This window comes from Mchenga conophoros, linkage group LG7, assembly GCF_057382185.1.
Source record: "Mchenga conophoros isolate Kocher_MC1m ecotype Shallow Benthic linkage group LG7, M_conophoros_male_GT1.1, whole genome shotgun sequence".
Classification (NCBI taxonomy): Eukaryota; Metazoa; Chordata; class Actinopteri; order Cichliformes; family Cichlidae; genus Mchenga; species Mchenga conophoros.
In genome coordinates this window covers 14,035,960-14,055,110 of record NC_140532.1, presented here as the reverse complement: position 1 = coordinate 14,055,110, position 19,151 = coordinate 14,035,960, and the positions used below count along the sequence as shown (strand labels likewise).

The 19,151-nt window shown below is 40.7% G+C and overlaps 1 protein-coding gene across 1 annotated transcript; it reads right to left on the bottom strand.

The window, feature by feature from the left end:
- Window positions 1-217: 217 nt before the first annotated feature.
- Window positions 218-18,589, bottom strand: smad3b (SMAD family member 3b). The gene is made up of 9 exons (XM_085282271.1): window positions 17,851-18,589; window positions 6,437-6,630; window positions 6,205-6,339; window positions 5,909-5,983; window positions 5,761-5,811; window positions 3,347-3,559; window positions 3,109-3,246; window positions 2,824-2,968; window positions 218-1,819 (listed from the first exon to the last, which is right to left on the bottom strand). The coding sequence occupies exons 1-9, from the start codon at window positions 18,051-18,053 to the stop codon at window positions 1,696-1,698; spliced, it is 1,278 nt and encodes a 425-aa protein (XP_085138397.1). The 5' UTR covers window positions 18,054-18,589; the 3' UTR covers window positions 218-1,695.
- Window positions 18,590-19,151: the final 562 nt, after the last annotated feature.

Genomic DNA, 19,151 nt, shown 5'->3' with positions numbered 1-19,151 from the left:
AAATTTTTGTCACGGTGTATAATAATGTTTCAACAAGCAACTTTACTCCTTGGTGCAGGGTCATGTATGAGAAGCAGAGTGTACCCCAGACAGGTCGCCACCCTAACACAGAAAGGGTCAATTTAGTGGTACAATGAATGCACCAGCTGCTGTGAGGCAACTGTTCTTTTTACATTTATATTTCATACATAATTCCTTTTACAGAGAAGCAGCCCTCTTTTTACTGTTTTGCAATTTATTAAAATTTCACAGATAATTCTAGACATTTGAGAACAAATATTAGTCTACATTAAAAAACAAAAACATAAGACTTGGATCATAAAACCACTAAAAGAATATCAAGGAACTCAAGTACTGATACAGACCTACCACATACCTAATGTACTGTGTAGTACAGTGTTTCCGTTCAGCACCATGTAACTCCTTTAAATAGATTGCTTGGTGACTCAGTCTTATGTACTGTGAGTGAGTGCAGGATTAACATGGTGACGTCTTAGACAACGACCAAGGACAGTGAGCATATTACACATGCCTTATATTGTAATGTACATGTAATATACAGTATTTAGTGGACAAGCAAATTACCACAACCATTAAAGTGACACAATAAACTTGAAATGCATCATTTACCCATAAGGAGCATAGTGTACCATTGGTTAACAATTGATAATACATAAGAAGACCTGCATTGTTGTTTTCACTCCACACTGCCAACAACAGATGAACACAACCTTGGTCACTGTACACTTCATACTTCAAGTCACATGGTGTCCAGATTCAGTCAGTCTACTATAATGACTCATCGAGCCTGTTATCAAATAACACTAATGGTTGGTACAGTATTCCTGTGCCACACTTCAGAACCAACTCACCTGAAAAGTTCATCTAAGTAGTCTTACTATGAATCCACCCATGCCAGAGTTCACTTTGATCCACTCTTTCAAGCAATGGATGACTAGCAGATTACACAAGCTATAAATATTTATGTACAATCATATTTAGGCAATAAGAAAAATATATTCTCATGCAGGACAATATGCAAAAATAACTTAGAAAATGTCTCTTTCATTGAGCAAAATACTTTTAATACAAGGGCTCTATATCAGAAACACTGATACTGTTTTTTTTTTTAAAGCTAGACAAAATACCAATTCACTGATCAGATAATTGGTTTCTTTATTGATCATAAATCAATAAAGGAAAGTACCTTCTACTTAAAATATTAATGAAATATATTCTGTCACTATAAATAACATTTCTCATGTTAATTTATCGTTTTTTTATTAAATAAGCTTCCCAATTCAGTGATTGCTGGGACACTAAAGGCTTATTCATAATATTGATTAATTCATAGAATCAAAAATGTTTTAAAACATGTCGATGGCCAAGTTGAAACTGCATATCTTCCAACTTGGAAAACAAACATTTCAGTCTCCTTTGTGAAATGTAAAGTTAATTAACAGGAAGGATGGACATAATATGTAAAAGAATAATCATGAAGATGCACTTCTGTCTTCTGAAAATAATAAAACCCATAAAAATGTCCTACAATGACCATGAAATTGAGACACTAAATGACACTAAAGACAGTGCTGTACATGTGATGAGAAATGTCAAACACAGCAGGGGAAATGCTGTTTCTGTGGATTGATTCCTATGGGGGGGTTTGAGTGTGGATGGGAAGGAGGGCTGCTCCTAGGACACACTAGAGCAGTGGATGCTGGGGGAGCCCATCTGTGTGAGGACCTTGTCCAACCACTGAAGGGGACCATTAAGATGTAGCTCTATCCAGCAGGGGGTGCTGGTCACTGTCTGACGTCTGCAGAACACAAAGAAGGAAAGCACACATTTCTGTCATTGCTGAACCTTTTCTTCTGTACTATATTATAACGGTTGTTGTCTTATAGCTTATACAGTCCATATTTTTGGAAGAATTTCCCGAACAGTGATGCCAGCTCTGGGCTATTTCTGAAGCCATTCAAGTATCTCTGAGGATGTTTTTCTCCAAGGTGTTTGGTGCCAGAAATACAACACGCACCATTCATAGTCCAGTGGGAATCCCCCTTCCAGAGGCAGTTAGAAATATGTCCACACCCCACTTCATACCCCCCTCACTACTGCATGCCTGCTGCATTCTTCCTCCTCTCTTACAGAGTCACAGTTACACCATCCCCCATCACCTTCTTTTCCTGTTAAAAGTCGGCTTCAGTCAACAACCCAAAGTCATGTTTTTCTTCTTTTATTCCTCACTTCTCCAATTATGAATGAAGATGTTGAACAACCTCTTTAGAATAATGTGCATTCATTTGTGTAATAAGTTCTACAATAGATGCAATTGTCCACATGTTTCCCAAACAGAACAAATTCTTTTCTTCCAGCATTTTACTGCCTAATAAACAAAATGTTGACTCACTGAACCTCAATTTGATTGTATATGCAGTGTACAATTTAAGTTTCCACATCACGTTTAGGGAAAAAAATGCACGGCAGAGACTTGAAAGACATGAGTAATACGAGCCACTCACTAGCTGGGTCAGTTAAATGTTAACTTGTCTTCTGACCTCTAAGCAGGCCATCTACCAGCCAAAATATTTAGTACACTGACATTTATTAACTACCTGTAAATGACCTAACCAGAAAATGACATTTATTTTAATCACTACACAACCTCTACCATTTCAGAACACCATATTACACATTTACGCCACTACAACATGACATCAGTCCTTCTCACGTATTACTTTACTGTCAGTCAAATAATAAGCAAATGCAACAATATCTTATACTTTGTAAGTAATATAAGAAAAATAGTAAAATATTTACCTGTACTCAGCTCCCCAACCCTTAACAAAACTCATCCGAATAGTACACATCCTGGTGAGTTGGTAGACTGCCTCAAATCCCTGGTTGACTGACTGAGAGAGCAGCGCAGCAAACTCCTGGTTGTTGAAGATCTTCAGGTTGCAGCCTAGCAACAAAATATTTATTATCAGGTTTACTAGCACAGAGAATAAAATAAATGTCAGGAGCAGAAGAACACAGTTATACAGTCATACTCTGGTCATATTGCCTTTAATGAGTTTGTGTTTGTATGCACGTTGTGCTGACCTGGAGGTATTTTGCACACAGTGGCAGGATGCCACCCATAGCGCTGGTTGCAGTTAGGGCTTTGGACAAAGATGGCGCTATCACTGAGACATTCTGCAAACACCTCACCCCCGATGTAGTATAACCTCACACCCCGACCTGGAAAAAGAGGAGAAAAAAAAAAGCTAGCTCAGCATAAAACAACCTTCACATATAATCAGAACAAATTTATGCCGTCGCTTCGAAATACAGTTAATACCTATGTGTCTGCGTGTGAGTTCTACTCCTGAGTTGCGGTTGACGTTTGACAGCAAGCCCAGACAGAAGCGTTCGGAGTTGGAGGGATCTGTGAATCCATCTACTGTAAGGGAGGGTTGTGAAGCGTGGAAGGTCTCTCCAACACGCTGGTTCAACTCATAATAGGAGATGGAGCACCAGAAGGCAGATTCACAATATGTCACAGGTTGAAAGTCTGGTAAGACAAAGAGACATTTACAGGTTTAATCTATTTCCATGATGAAAGAATTAAATAGTTGAATAGCTCTGTCATCAAATTGATGCTGAAGGTGCAGCATCATGACAAAGTCCTGACAAGGTTTCCTTTGGTTCCTCTCCAAAAGCTCTTTCCCATGACCTTCATAACCTCAGCCAGACATGAAATACCTTTCTTAAAAAGCAAAACAAAACAAGGACCTCCTAGTTTGTCTCCACATAGAATAACCCGCCACGCAGACATTTACTGCATTATCTTAAAGCTGCATGTAGCTGGTTTTTCCACACATAAGAACAGAGCAAACACAAAGACTCCATTCATACCATACTTACTGCCCTGAAGCTAAGCCAGACACGATCCACTCACTCAAGTGTGTGCATATATTGCTCATCAGTCTCATAAACAGACATTCAAAAACACCAACCCCCCCAAAATAAATAAATAAATAACATAATGTTCTCCACAAATAAATAAACAAACCAACAAGAAAATCAAGGATAGTAATGCAAGTGATGCATTGATCCAATGCAGAAGTGTCATAAAATACAGTTGCTTCAATGGCTGCAACAAGAGAGATGGACTCCCATGTGAAAATGTTTCACTTAACAGCTAATTTGCACCTTCTTAACAACTGTACTAATGACGAAATTTTGTATACATGTTTTTTCTTAATATATCTTATATAGTGAATTTTTTTGGAGACTTTAAAATTAGGTGTTTAGCCACATTGAGTGAGAGCTAGGGCAATAAAAGCAATTACAGCCACTATAGCTGACTGCTAGGGTTTACCTCTTCTAATTTAAGTTACTGAAATGTGCCTTTTGACTGTAATTGTGGTGTGTGTAGTTTTTGAAAGATGACAATGGAACTGTCTGACAGATAAAGTGGCCTGCACGGTAGTACAGACTGTCCACGAAGTTTGTGCTTCAGTTGTGGTGACTGGAATTGTATTGCACCCATACAGTTTATTGAAGCATCCTGTTAGCCACATTTGTTGGTGTTGCTGTCTAAATATGGTCACTTGTGACCAAAAAACCCCCCAAAAACTGTTGTGTGTGTTACCCAACTGAGCCGCCAGGATCCCAGCCCCAGTGTCCATTTACATCTATTAATGGAGCAGCCAATAGAGCATAACTACATACCGCTGATGCAAATGCTTCTTTACCATTATAAATTAATAATCTGCAGTTCAGGTGTACATGATGATAGTGTCTATCAGCCAGTGTCTTTCAGCATTTATTTAGGTATTAAAGAGTGAGCACAAGCATGTGTACAGTAGAGTTGTGGCAAGTTTTCATACAACAGTGACCATTTCAGACTATATAAAGTCATTATGCATCCGTGTTTTTTCATGTGGGGCGATTGCCCTCTTGAAGTAAATTCAATAAGTGTTCATTTTACATTTAGAGGTTGAGATCAGACTAAAAATATTGAAATATGACCAATTACACTAACCAAATAAAGAAAATCAGAAAAGGGTAGTTACCTTGTAGAAATAAATAAAAACCACTTAGTGTTTGAAAAAATTCAGTTTTCATGTGAATTCAAGAGAAAAAAGCAAGCCTAATTAAATTATTGTCATCCATGCTAGTTAAGGAACTTTGACCGTTTTAACGGTTTGAAAACTAAATGGCTCTTTTGCCAACTTCTCATCTCTACTATTCCAAATACAGACAAACATATGGAGAAAAAAACCCAGTTAAATCCCTTGCGCTCCTCAAATTTGAATCAAGCAACACACCTCAAAATCATTATGATAGCTTTGACCATTCAATTTGTTTTATAGGCTCTGTTGCATGACACACACTTTAGCGATGACAGGCTCTAACACATGAATTAAGTGCAAATATTCTATTACAGCACTTGTACTTTTAATGATATCATTACTACAGGTTTGACTTTCGTAATAACTGGAGAACCATTTATAAAGTTTCTTTTTAAATATGTTATTATCAATTTTTTTCCCATTCACTATTGGGCAGTTCTGTTACTGCTCAGTTTTGTTATATATACATATATCTTGGAGGGTGTAATAAGCTTTTTCCTAACAAGCAAAAAACTTCAAATCCAGATTAAACACTGGATTTTAAATGAATGGCTGAAATTTCTATTGGCGCACATAACTTAAAATATGTCCAGGAGCTAAAGCTGAGTAAACTTGACTGACTGATGTTACTTACCAGGATTATTGTTTGCAGGGGATACAGGATTGGGTGACAGGCTGGGTGAACCTGAAACAGAGTGGTAATAGAAGGTGGGTTCATGACCATTATAAGCTGTAATTAGAGTAGTATAAGCTTCAGGTGTGTGTACAGTCAGGTGACTCACTTGTGTCCATGCTGTGGTTAAGCTGGTGATCATTTGTCTCACCATCCTCACTCAGGTACCCTGGTGGGGGAGTTTCTGTAACACATGGGTTAAGCACACATCATTGTTCTTTTGCGTGTTTAAACTGCTTCTGTGATACAACTACACAAATACAATATTTTAATATAATATAAAAACTGCACTCAGGAACAACATTTTTGGGGCATGAGCCACAAACTAAATCATCCCTGAGAAAAATAATTTAGAGACCGAGTCAAGAATGAGTGGGATGTGTTTTTTGCTTTTTTTCCCCTCACCAGGAATATAGTTGTTCTGGGGCTCAATGCCAGCGGGAAAATTGGTGTTTTCAGGGATGGATGGGCTGTAGTCATCCAGTGGTGGGAACTCGGCAGGGATGTCTGTATGTCGTGGCACTAGAACGGGAGGCAAAACTGGAGACAGTGGATCAGATCAGTTCTGTACCCAGTTTGGAGAAAGCTTTAATTTAACTACAATCATGTGGAACACGTAGCAATTAAGAACACTCACTTGGTGTCTCCACCCTCTGGTAGTGATAGGGGTTGACACATACTTCATCCTTCTTGGTGTGAAAGGCAAATTCACAGTGGTCGGCAGCTCTGAGTTCATGGTGGGACTGCAGATCCGGCCAGCGCCACAAGCGGCAGTAGATCACATGAGGAAGACCTTTTCTGTGGGAAACCTGCAGACGTCCATCCAAAGACCTGAAAGACATCACAGTCGAAATATAAAACATTCAGATTAAATTTAGTCACTCTGTGCTGGTTTACCCTCAATTGTTTCACTAAAATATTTTTCATCTTCAATACAGCTCACAAAATATGTCCAAGAATAAAACAGGGCCCCAATTCTACTGACACCTGGGTTAATAATAACAGAATGTAAATGTCTATTTTTACATTTGAAGTGGAAAAGGCCAACCATGAAGCAGCTTTCGTTAAAACTAATAATAATATTTAAGTACTTAACCTCCTAAGACCCGAACTCTTCCACAGCATGCATTTTTAATTTATCTTTGATATTTGGGCATATTGGGCCCCGATGAATGTAAAAACAAAGAATTACCAGATTTTATTATTTTTTTTTTTTTACCAAATTTTCGTTTCTAAGAAAAATGAGAGCCACAAATTAGGATATTTGTTTAAAATTTCAATAGAACAGTAGCAGTATAATGTCCTCGTAAGTGGATATCAGGCCCTTGTAGAGCAAAATTGAGTATTTGGGTCTAAATAACCAAAAATGTGATGTCCACATATGTGGACGCCAGGTCCTAGGAGGTTATGGTACCTTTGTAGTGTAAACCTATGTATACCCTCATGTAACTGAAATTTAAAAAAATGCAAAGGAAGGATTGTCTTGGAATCTCAGTGTGGGGTAACTTTTTGATGACTTAACATTTCAGTTTATTGTGGAGCTGTGCAACATGAAAAGTGGTTTTCATTCTTTGGCCAAGTTTTAAGTGCACAAATAATCTTTTTATGCATTAACTTCTTAAAATGAACTGGAAAAACTTTTTTTTTTTCAATGATGAGTTTTTTGACCCAACGTAAATTCTGCTGTGCTGTCCCTCCCTCAACTGTGAATGGCCCAATGACCTAAGTGCCAATCACTCTGCTTCCTGTCTACACTCACTGCTGATTGGAGTGATCCAGCACATAAAGTTAATCAGTGAATTTACTTGGGCGTTGCCCTTTTTAAGTCCAGCATGTACGTTCCTTTGCACGGTGATTTAATGTAACCCACCAACCTTCTGGGTCTCTTGAACATTGATTTAGTTGTTGATGTTGCAAGACACTAAGAAGACGTATGTGTCTTTAAGGTACTCTTTACTACCTGGGATAACGGGCACTAATAACACTGTTTTAGAGACGTAATAACAGACACTCTGCTCACATTGTGCACACATTACTTGTTCTTTTGTTATTCACATTATGGAAAAAGGTGGTATTTTTATTTTCAACACTCACATGACCTACTGTCCCTCCAGCTCGTCCCTTGAATCACAACACAATGTGGCTCATACATCTTATTTTCAACCAAAACCAACCAAAACCAAAACCAGGATAGAACCAAAATCAGGTTCTATCCTGATTCTCTCCACCCATGTCTCTCTGAACTAAGACATAACACTAAGAGCTCCTTGAAAGCAATACCATCTGCAGGACACATTCTGCAAGATTGTTTTTGTAACAGCTATACAAGAGTCTCAAAAATGTCCTCTATTTTAATGAGGACTGTAGATTCTTGTCATTTTTGTAGCTTCATGTAGAGATGCTCAGTGAGACTGACACACAAGGACCCAGTGAGGCCCAGTTAGCAATGCAATACCTAAAAGGGTGGTTTTATTTTTCAGACATACAAAACAGACCACAGAATTTTAATGGTTTAGTATAATGACAATATCCACATTTAATTTTGTTCTCTATAAGCCTTGTGTTCACTATGCAATTTTGCCTCACAATGGGGGCAAAATCTTCAAGGAAAATGTGCAACCAGAACAGAGGATGGCACTTCTGTTTTTTCCAGTAGCTAAAATGACAAATGGTGGAACGACTGGAAGAACTGCGGAAAGGCTAAAATGAAAAAACAAGAGCCCCATTGTTAAAGATTTCAAATAAAGCAATGAGGGACAAAATCTCATTTTAAGATGAGAGAAAACAAGGTCCAGTTGCCAATATTGTTACTATAATCAGTAAGTAACAGAGCTTACTTTTCATTAGCGTAATACAATCAGGTATTTAAAAAATAGAAGGAACTCCAGTCCTCCTTATGATGACCTGCAGCATTATTTCCTGGGTCAGCTTAGGTCAGCATTTGCAAGCCTCAGCTGAGAGGCTGGCCTGGGCTAGTTTCGGTCTCCCTGGTTTGCCACTCTGACATGATGTCACACAGCCAGTTGAGGCAACCTTCCTGTTTAGCTGAATATACAACAACAGTACATCTACCAGCCAGGAAGTTAGAGCATCACACTACCAACCAAATCACCCCCCGAGTAGAAGACAAACCACTTTCTGTCAAAGACTCCAACTCCAGAAGCAACCACAAGCAGCTGATTATACTACATAAATAAATGCAAGTGCAGCGCAAAGTGCCTGCATCTGCAGAAGCGCATTAAAAAATGTTAACAACGTTTGTCTTTGTTAAAGCACATCTGGTGGCCTACTAGTTAAGACACACACTATATGGACCTAGGATTTCAGTATCACCAGCTGCTCAGTTTTTATTTACATCTGTTCATTTTAACCAAAACGCAAGTCCCTTCATTGCATTTATGTAGTTTTATACAACAATGCACCAGTATGGAACTTGAGGGTCAATAATTCAAAATGATCCTATAGCCAATATAGTGTAATAAACAATAATATTAATCTAACAAATGCAAGAATATGAACAGACATACTGTCTACGTCCGGTTTTATAAGATATCTTTTATCAATGTTGGGTTCCACACCATCTTAAATAATCAGGGTTGTTTCTGGCTTCCCATTATGCTCGCAAGAATGGCTTTGCCACATGTAGTTAAGCTAACCCAGATGTTTTGTCTTATTTAACCTAAGTTTTTGCAATTTCCTCTTATTTGTGGTCATTTGATAAAGAGAAATGTATTTTCTGCTTGAGTGAATGATATCAAGGTTAAAAGTAAGTATTAGTATAATTTCATAATAGGCCAATCATTAACAACTCCAAAAAATAACTGAATTGTTTTAACAGTGGCATTAATTAAATGCTTACCTAAGGGCAAGAAACACAACCCATTACCAATATATTTGAAATCTACAGTAAACAAGAGAGGTTTACATTATAATACCAATGAACTTAACTTTTTTAATAGGGGTGCAACGATACACAAAATTCACGGTTCGGTTTGGTTCGATACTTTGGTGTCACGGTTCGATATTTTTTCGATACAAAAAAAATGTTCATGCCTTTTTAATTTGTCATTTATTAAAATTATAAATATATATTTTAACTCAAAAGTACAGTTTTTTAATTTAATGTTACTGAAAAAAAAGTAATTTAAAAAATAAATATATCTCAGGGCTCTCAAAATTTCAAAATCCCTGGTAGCCCTTCGGGCAGGGACTCTTCAGTTTTTGGTAGCCCAAAATAAATGTAAGTAGCCCGAATAAAAAAGAGAGCAATTTTTTGATTGATGTTTTGTTTCCTTTACAATATTATACATTAAAGTATAATATTGTAAAGGAAACAAAACATTAATCAAAAAAATTGTTGAAAAACAAATTACAACATTGTATAAAAATTACAATCATCAACTCAAATACTTGGTTCTAATTGAACAGAAATTTCTATGAACTTGTAAGAACTGTGTAGGACATGAATCCGTCTGTGTCAGATCCTGAATTTGAAATTTCCACTGAAGTCACGGGTAAGAGACAAGTGGAACCAAGATCTAGGCCATTTGCTTTTTGAAGTTTGCAAAGACTGCTAAATTTTGCCAGTGGTGGTTCACTCTTTGCAACATAGTACGCTGTTCTAAACAGATTTTTCAGGTTTATTTTTAGTATGTTATTTTCAATTGGTGTTTGTTCTGGGAAAGATATTGCAGACTGAGCAATAATGCATTTCTTGCATTTCTCATGGGTTCTAATGGGGGCCTTTCTTAAAATGACTGGTCCCAGTAACAGAGGCGCTTGTAGACTCAGGAATCGAGAGAAAACCAACAACGCACCCGGCAGAACATTATGTTATTTACACGGGTGCACTTAAGTGGTCTGCATGTGCGCATTCGCTGTCAAAATAAAAGACGCGCACCAGATAAGAAGTTGCAACGCGCGTTTGCGTCCATATAAAAGGCACTGTTTTTGTCCGCTAGAGTGGGATTTTCACGGCACATTGTGCACCACATCTCTGTGCATTCTTCATTTGTTTGAAGCCAGCTCACCTCCTGCAACCACTTTTCCGAGAATACATGCTTCTTTTGTGGTTCGGACTCCTTCTGACATTTGTTTGGAGGTAGAGGAACACCAAAGTAATTGCTTAAACGAGCTTGCTTCTTCGATATCTTTAAGAGTTCTAAACAAATGTCTGTCCTCCTCCAGAAAATCTTATGTATGCAAACACGCGTTGCAACTTCATATCTTGTGCACGTTTTTTTTTTTGGTTTTTTTTGACAGCGAATGCGCACCTGCGGACCACTTATGTGCAGCCCCGGTTATATAGCTCGTCATATTGCAGCCACAGAGATTCTTTTGTCCATGAAACCATAAAGCTGCACTTTCTTTTTGCCTTATAGTCTGATTTGTCATAACTTTTCCGTTTTGTGGTAAGCTTTTCTTTGGCTGTCACTTCTTCACCCTGACCTGTCTTATTTGGCTCAGCAGAACTAAAATATATATCCTGCTGCTTTTACACACCACTCGCATAACGGTCAGCGATTCTCTGCGCGATCAACCTCTCACATGTTTAAGCTGCGGGAGATTTCACTTGTCATGTTTGCATAGTAAGCTAACGATTGATAAGACGATGTCAGAGGAATTGGTGCGCAAATTATCATCACTCACCAATCAGTGCTGTCGCTCTCTATACACAGTTTGCGTGATTGCAAAGTAAAAGCAAAAAACAAGCGCAAATTCAAACGCGATTTCAATATGTCACATATTGACAGTGGCTCACCGATGCCAATGACATAATTACCCAGCTACATTTCTGAAAGAATGCAAAAGCATTGACATATATTTTTCCTTCAATAGCCCGACGGGCAGGGCAGAGATAGATTTTGGTAGCCCGACTGGAAAAACCGCTAGCCCCGGGACGTCGGGCTAGCGATTTTGCAAGCCCTGTATCTGATTGAGGAATCACTCATCTTTGGAAAAGAGAGTTTATTACAGAGAAATGGCTCTTTCCAAAATAAAAGCAATACTATACACTTCTTCTGGGCTATATTCTCAGCAGCATATTGTAGCGGGTCAGGGCTGTTCGGGGTTCTGTTTGTACAGTTATGTTTTGTTTATGTTGCCATAGTGACGGGTGACGCCCTCTCGATGCGACGGTGTGTTCTTCCGGGGTCAGAGGGCGCCCTGTGTGGTGTTGTTGTTGTTGCTGTGCGGTTGCCGCGCTGAGCAGTTAGCTAGCGGCAGTGTTCTTCTGCAGATGTCAATAAACGGCTGTGCTCCCTGGCTAGCTCACGGGAAGCAAGACCAAACGACACCTCCGTCTCCACCTTGTCTGAGCTCGCCACAATATTAAACATAAATCATGTGCTAACGGCTGTCTAAATGACTCGAGTAAAGTTTGTAGCATGCATGCTTGTTGTTTTTGTCTGCTTCCACTTGTCTTTGCACTAGGATGATGTCAGCGTCAACGGGCAGTCATATTCGTTGTGTTCCCACTAGTGCTGTCAGCGTTAATCTCGTTGAAATGACGTTAACGCCACAACACGGCAAATCTCCGTTAACGAGCTATCCCTGATCGCCCCGTGCGTGGGGCTAGACGGCCAACACGTTAACGAGCTCCCACCCATGTAATTGAGCATTGCGTGGCACATCCAACATACTGTTTTACTTTAGTCCATGACGCGCTTACCTTCAGGGTCATACGTCACATATGTTACACCCCGGCCTAGGCAACCGGGGTGCAACGCAGGAAAATAAAAATAAGGAAAATAAAACCACGAAGGCCCTCCACCAAAATCCCAAAACGAAGGTGTCTCAAACGAAAATATTAACAAACCCATTCACAACTATTTACAACAGACTATTTATTTACAACAAAAACACCAAACTATTTACAACACGGGGGAGATCGCGACCATGACACACTGAAACACAAGGCTTAAATACATAGAAGGGGCAATCAGGGAATGGACCACAGGAGGGAAACACAGCTGGGGCAAATTAGAACTGACGAGACAGGGAAAATGTAAACACACTAAGATAACACAGACTTTCAAAGTAAAGCAGGAAATACATAACAGTCACGCAAAAACAAAACACTGACACACCGAAACGTAACATTTCCCCCTACCCAAAAATCAAACATGTAACCCCAAGTGAAATGTTTGATCAAAACCGGATGAAGGCTGGTGGAGGCTGGAGCGGTCCCACGGACCCTCCAGCGAAGACGGATGAAGTCTGGAGCGGTCCCACGGACCCTCCAGCGAAGGCAGACGAAGGCTGGAGCGGTGCCTCGGACCCTCCAGCGAAGACAAACGAAGACTGAAGCGGTGCCTCGGACCCTCCAGCAAAGGCAGACGAAGGCCGGAGCGGTGCCTCGGACCCTCCAGCGAAGACAAACGAAGACTGAAGCGGTGCCTCGGACCCTCCAGCAAAGGCAGACGAAGGCCGGAGCGGTGCCTCGGACCCTCCAGCGAAGGCGGACGAAGGCTGAAGCGGTCCCTCCAACGGACCCTCCAGCGAAGACGGTGGAGGGCCTTCGTGGTTTTATTTTCCTTATTTTTATTTTCCTGCGTTGCACCCCGGTTGCCTAGGCCGGGGTGTAACATATGGGGGCTCGTCCAATCGCTGGTGGGTCCGAGGGCCGCTTCGGCCTCCGTCTGTCTTCGCTGGAGGGCCCGGGGACCGCTTCAGCCGTCCGCCGTCGCTGGAGGGTCCGAGGGAGGGACCGCTTCAGCCGTCTGTCTTCGCTGGTGGGTCCGAGGGACCGCTCCAGCCTTCGTCCGCCTTCGCTGGAGGGTCCGAGGGACCGCTCCAGCCTTCATCCGCCTTCGCTGGAGGGTCCGAGGGACCGCTCCAGCCTCCGTCTGTCTTCGCTGGAGGGTCCGTGGGACCGCTCCACACTTCATCCGCCTTCGCTGGAGGGTCCGTGGGACCGCTCCAGCCTTCATCTGCCTTCGCTGGAGAGTCCGAGGGACCGCTCCAGCCTTCGTCAGCCTTCGTTTGTCTTCGCTGGAGGGTCCGAGGGACCGCTCCAGCCTTCGTCAGCCTTCGTTTGTCTTCGCTGGAGAGTCCGAGGGACCGCTCCAGCCTTCGTCAGCCTTCGTTTGTCTTCGCTGGAGGGTCCGTGGGACCGCTCCAGCCTCCACCAGCCTTCATCCGGTTTTGATCAAACATTTCACTTGGGGTTACATGTTTGATTTTTGGGTAGGGGGAAATGTTACGTTCCGTGGTTTTATTTTATTTTTATTTTCCTTATTTTTATTTTCCTGCGTTGCACCCCGGTTGTCTACGGAGGCCCTCCACCAAAATCCCAAAACGAAGGTGTCTCAAACGAAAATATTAACAAACCCATTCACAACTATTTACAACAGACTATTTATTTACAACAAAAACACCAAACTATTTACAACACGGGGGAGATCGCGACCATGACATACTGAAACACAAGGCTTAAATACATAGAAGGAGCAATCAGGGAATGGACCACAGGAGGGAAACACAGCTGGGGCAAATTAGAACTGACGAGACAGGGAAAATGTAAACTGAACACACTAAGATAACACAGACTTTCAAAGTAAAGCAGGAAATACATAACAGTCACGCAAAAACAAAACACTGACACACCGAAACGTAACACATGAAAACCAAAATAATTCCAAACGCCAGATCTGAATGAGGGTGGGGGAGGTTCAATTTGCCATGTTGCAAGGGGAGCTTAACTTCTGTCTCGCTAGCTTGTCCTGCGCTCTTCCTTCTGGCAATGCTGTCTGTGTTGAAGCTCAGTGGATCTGCGCTCGACAGTGCAGCCTAGGCGGAGTAGTCGAACGCAGATTCACTGAGCGCTCAACACAGACAGCATTGTCAGAAGGAAAGTTGATAAAATAAATTACAAATTTTGTATTGTTCGATACATATGCGTACCGAACCGAAAGCACTGTATCGAACGGTTCAATATCGATACGAGTATCATTGCACCCCTATTTTTTAACATGACCAGTTAAAAGGCAAACCTTTGCAGTAAGCTCATACTTTTTACTCTACTTACTGTGGGTGCTTTAAAATCAGTCATGGATGCCAGAAAATTGTGGTGCGCTTAGTTTCACAGTTTTGACATTTTGGTACATAATAATTTCCTGCTGGTTAAGTTCATTCTAGGTGCAAGCACCTCAGGCAAGCACTTGACCACTCTAAATGCTCACAACCCCTTTCTCTCCACGCCACATTAGAGGAGGTGATGAAAGTACAGCACAATGCAGGCTGGCTGCAATACAGAATCACTGAGTCACTCTATCCCCAAAAGATAGCAACACAGCTGTTATTCTGTAAAGTCTACTGTCTATGAACCCACTGACAACTTGAACCACAATCCAAACAGTGGCCCACGCCCTCCCTAGAGCCCAGAGCACATTCCGAACAACTGAGAAAAAGGTTTTAATGTAGGTTACCACCCATGCTTTGACATCCACACTTACTGTGATGGGAGACTCCCAGTTTTGTTAGCAATCAGGCCTACAAGCTGCCTTTTAGGGCTTGGAAAAAATTTCTGGAGGCTTGTTAAGGTCACTGAAGCTCCTTTTGTACTAATTATTAAGAGGAAAAAAAGGTGTGGAACAGCCCTATTTGTTTTATGTGGGAACAAAAGCTAAAGAAACAAAGAATCTTTTTAAATAGCAGGCTTTGTGTTATACCAATGTCTTTACTGTCATTGCTATACCTGTAGCAACAACCTGGCATAATATAGCAGTTTATCACATTCCATGTTCCAGTTAGACAACACGCTTATATATTTACCACCTCCCCAATTTGTCAATCAGCATTATCCTTCGTTCTTACTGGTAGCTGCTTCAATGGGCTCGCCTCTAACTTGAAAAAGGTTCAACTCTGACCAACCACTTTGTACTGCTAACCTTTAGAATCAACTTTCACTCTTACATTTGTCTGAATTTTACTGACATTCCACAGAGACCCCCACTAAATTTATGCCAGTCTCTTCCTGTGAGGACAACCCTTAAGTCCCTGGGCCTCTACTGGACGGGACACCATTCTTAAAATGCTACATCTTGTTTTGGTGTTTTGATTGTGGCACTGGAGACCTGAATTGATTTGAAAGACATAGCTTATGAGTTACACCACTCTGACACTCATCAAACCGTTTACTAATCACTCATGCCAACAGGGAAACACTCATTCTGGAATTGAATACTGCCATTTTGAAATGTTTTATCATAAGATAAAGTGATCATTAAAACCAACTTTGTATTGACTTGTATAACCTTTCACTTTAAAGGGATAAGGTGACCCAACGCATGCCAGCAAAACGCCACCATAAAATAAGTAGGGGCTTAAGGTCCAAATTTTTTCTGTGACTGTCACAGGTCTCAAGGTCATGGTAACAACATTCATTATGTTAACTCCTTACCCATAGAAAGCTAACAAGGAGTAACCCTTTAATCTCTTTTATGAACTGAGTGGTTCTTTCATATTTCAGGCCTGCTTATAGAACAAAATGATTGGGCGTGCATCAGAGATTAATGGGAATGGTCTCTGCCTATGCAGCTACACTTGGAACCCAATAGTCACAAAACCAGGTCTGTTTGGATATACTGAGGTGTCAAACCTAGTCATTAAGGGGAGATCTTTATAAGGGAAAGGGGCTACTTTTTGTGTCCTTTGATTGAAGACTGTATACAATAAGTAAACACATTTACTTATGAGTAAACATATTTAACTGCACACATGCACTGAGTTGTCTTAACGCTTAAAAACACCTTCCTAATATTGGGTAGGACCCAGCATACAGACAAAACAGTTTTGGGAAACCTCTGGGGATGTCCAGGACTGTCTGGCACCAGGACACTGACAGGAGACCCTTTAGGCTGGAATAAAGTCTTCCTTCATCAGGCCTGTTCTTGCCCACTGATGCTTGATTAGATTGGAAAGAATCCAGGGAGTGTGATGCCAGGTTGAGACATTTGTGAACTGCTTTTTTATGTTGTGGAGTGTGTCCCTGCTTAGGGATTCCACTGCCACCAGATGAGTGAGGCAAGTAATCATGTTTAAGATGGTGTTACATGTCAAAGTGCTGTCCGCATGAATCCCGGCCAGCAACCACCAAAACACTGCAGTCTGACAAAATGATCAGAGTTAAGTATTTCACTAAGGATTTTTATGTTGTGCCTAATCAGTCTACTTCTGTGCACTGATTCAAAGCACCGGTAATACAACTATGTGGCTCCAATGTGATGTGTCACACCCAGTGAGTCCACCTCATATGTCTGACAAATTGTGCAGGTCTAATACAGATGGGTATCCCATATGGGGAATCCCAAACTGGACTCTTATTATAACTTTCCCAGAGAACAGACACACACAGTCTAAACATCCTCTATGAGTCAAGCACCAGCTTAGCCAAACCACTCCCTCTCAGTTTATCACATGTGTGAACTGTGGACATATTTATGCAGCACTAGTTAGCATGTCAGCAGGTGAAGCTAGCTCGGAGATAAACACTCACTACTACAGCATTGCCTCACAATTACATGCTGCACAGCTGGTCTTACTACAGATCATATCGTTGCGCAAACTAATGCTGGAAAATAACATAACAGACTCTAATATATGGGTTGAAACACACCATATTATTCCTTTAACGCTACCAGGCAAATAATTATATATATATATATATATATATATATATATATAAATAAAATTGCCTGTAAGGAGTTAACATCTGCAGAACAAAATTGTATCTATTTAACACGGGTTAAGATGATAAGATGATAGAGCTAATGTTAGCTCTAAATACAATGCACGATTGGTTTTATTCTGGCGGCAGGTCCAATCAAAATCCATGTCATAACATCAAACGCTTTATGTTGTCTTTGATGTGGCAATTCGCCAGTTTGACTTTGCTCTCTATAAAATAGAGCTGCTTTAAATACAAACATCTGCTAATATCAACTCAAGCTAACTACCTAGCTGCTTGGGCTAACGCTAGCTGTCACCAGCATTAGCTTGCTAGCTCACTTATTCAGAGGCAGTCAGTCAGCGCTCGGTCTTTGTCTTTACCTGGGTATAGTTAGGCATTTTGTGTTGACATTCTGTGTTGTGATGGCCTTCTCCAGCTCGTCCAGCTGTCCCGTCCGTTTTAACTTCTTCACCAGACTTTTGACAGCTTTTTCACACCATTTTTCCTCCTGTCCGTTCTGCTCTCCTTTCTTCCAGCCAAGAAGCCTCTTCACAACTGGAGGGGTGAACGGTAAGATAGACATTTTAACCTGCAACTGCAACAACTAGTTACAGCTCCTATCTTTAATTTATTACTGTAGACACTTTGTTTTTTCAGACTTTCAACTATTTAGCTTGCTAGCTAAACTCCTAGACAGGTGAATGTCTGATGGCTGCCGGGGGCTCAGAACCAGCAGCAGCGGTGCGCGTCGCAGCTTCCCTCCGTTCAAGTATGCTCAGTGTCGGCGTGCAGCAGGACCTCGGCCAGCCTGCCTGCCTGCCCCTCCTCCTGCTCCTCAGTCAGCTGGTCTGCCCTACTGCACCTGTATCACACAACTTTCTTACACATTACACAACCACTAAATGCTACTTAGTATATAGAACAAAAAAAAAAACCAGTGACATAAAATACACGCTTCTTTCTTAGACGATTAAAAATATAAAGCTAAACAAATTAATTAAAATAAAAATCTTCTTAAATGTATGTGATGTTCAATCTTAAACTTATGAAACTTTAATATATAATTTCTCAGTGTTTATTTAGTAATCAGTGAAGAAGGAGTATTGGCGACTAAAAACCTGCACGAGAAACGGGGGAGGGGGAGGAGGACAAAAAAGTATATGAGCACTGAAAAGTGATCCAACTTTTGCATTTACTGTGTCCGAGAATAGAAGACCCTTGGGAGTAATCCCTTTGATCCCCTCATAAAGGTGATTTAATTTCACTTCAGATGCATCTTTCCAGAAATGTATGAGGGGGGTCACTGTGCATTCAGTGGTATTTCAGGGTTTATGGTTTTATTGATAAGTGCACTGCCTCCCGTAAACAGCTGTGTGCCTGCGCTATAAATACTCCCATCCAGGACAAGCCCCTCTTCCCTCTCTTTATTTATAGCTTCTATCAATGACTCCTGTCTATTTTTAAGTAAGTATTTGGCATAGCTCCTTACTTCCTTCATCCTAAATAAATATTATAGCTGTCTTGGCAATGTCACAAGGACACCTTCATGACTCTCTGTTCACCAGCCAGCTGAGTGCTGCATGTATCTGAAAGTATTCCAGTGTTCAGTGCATTTATCTCAAAAACACCCAAGGGCTTATAATGGAAGTATGATTACAATTATATATTATTACAGATTTTC

Coding starts and splice junctions, on each gene's coding strand:
- smad3b (XM_085282271.1), bottom strand. CDS start 18,053: ATGTCTATCTTACCGTTCACCCCTCCAGTTGTGAAGAGGCTTCTTGGC. Junction 6,631..17,850: donor AAATGCCTAACTATACCCAG/GTAAAGACAAAG, acceptor GATGTCTTTCAG/GTCTTTGGATGGACGTCTGC. Junction 2,969..3,108: donor TGTGTGCAAAATACCTCCAG/GTCAGCACAACG, acceptor TTTTGTTGCTAG/GCTGCAACCTGAAGATCTTC.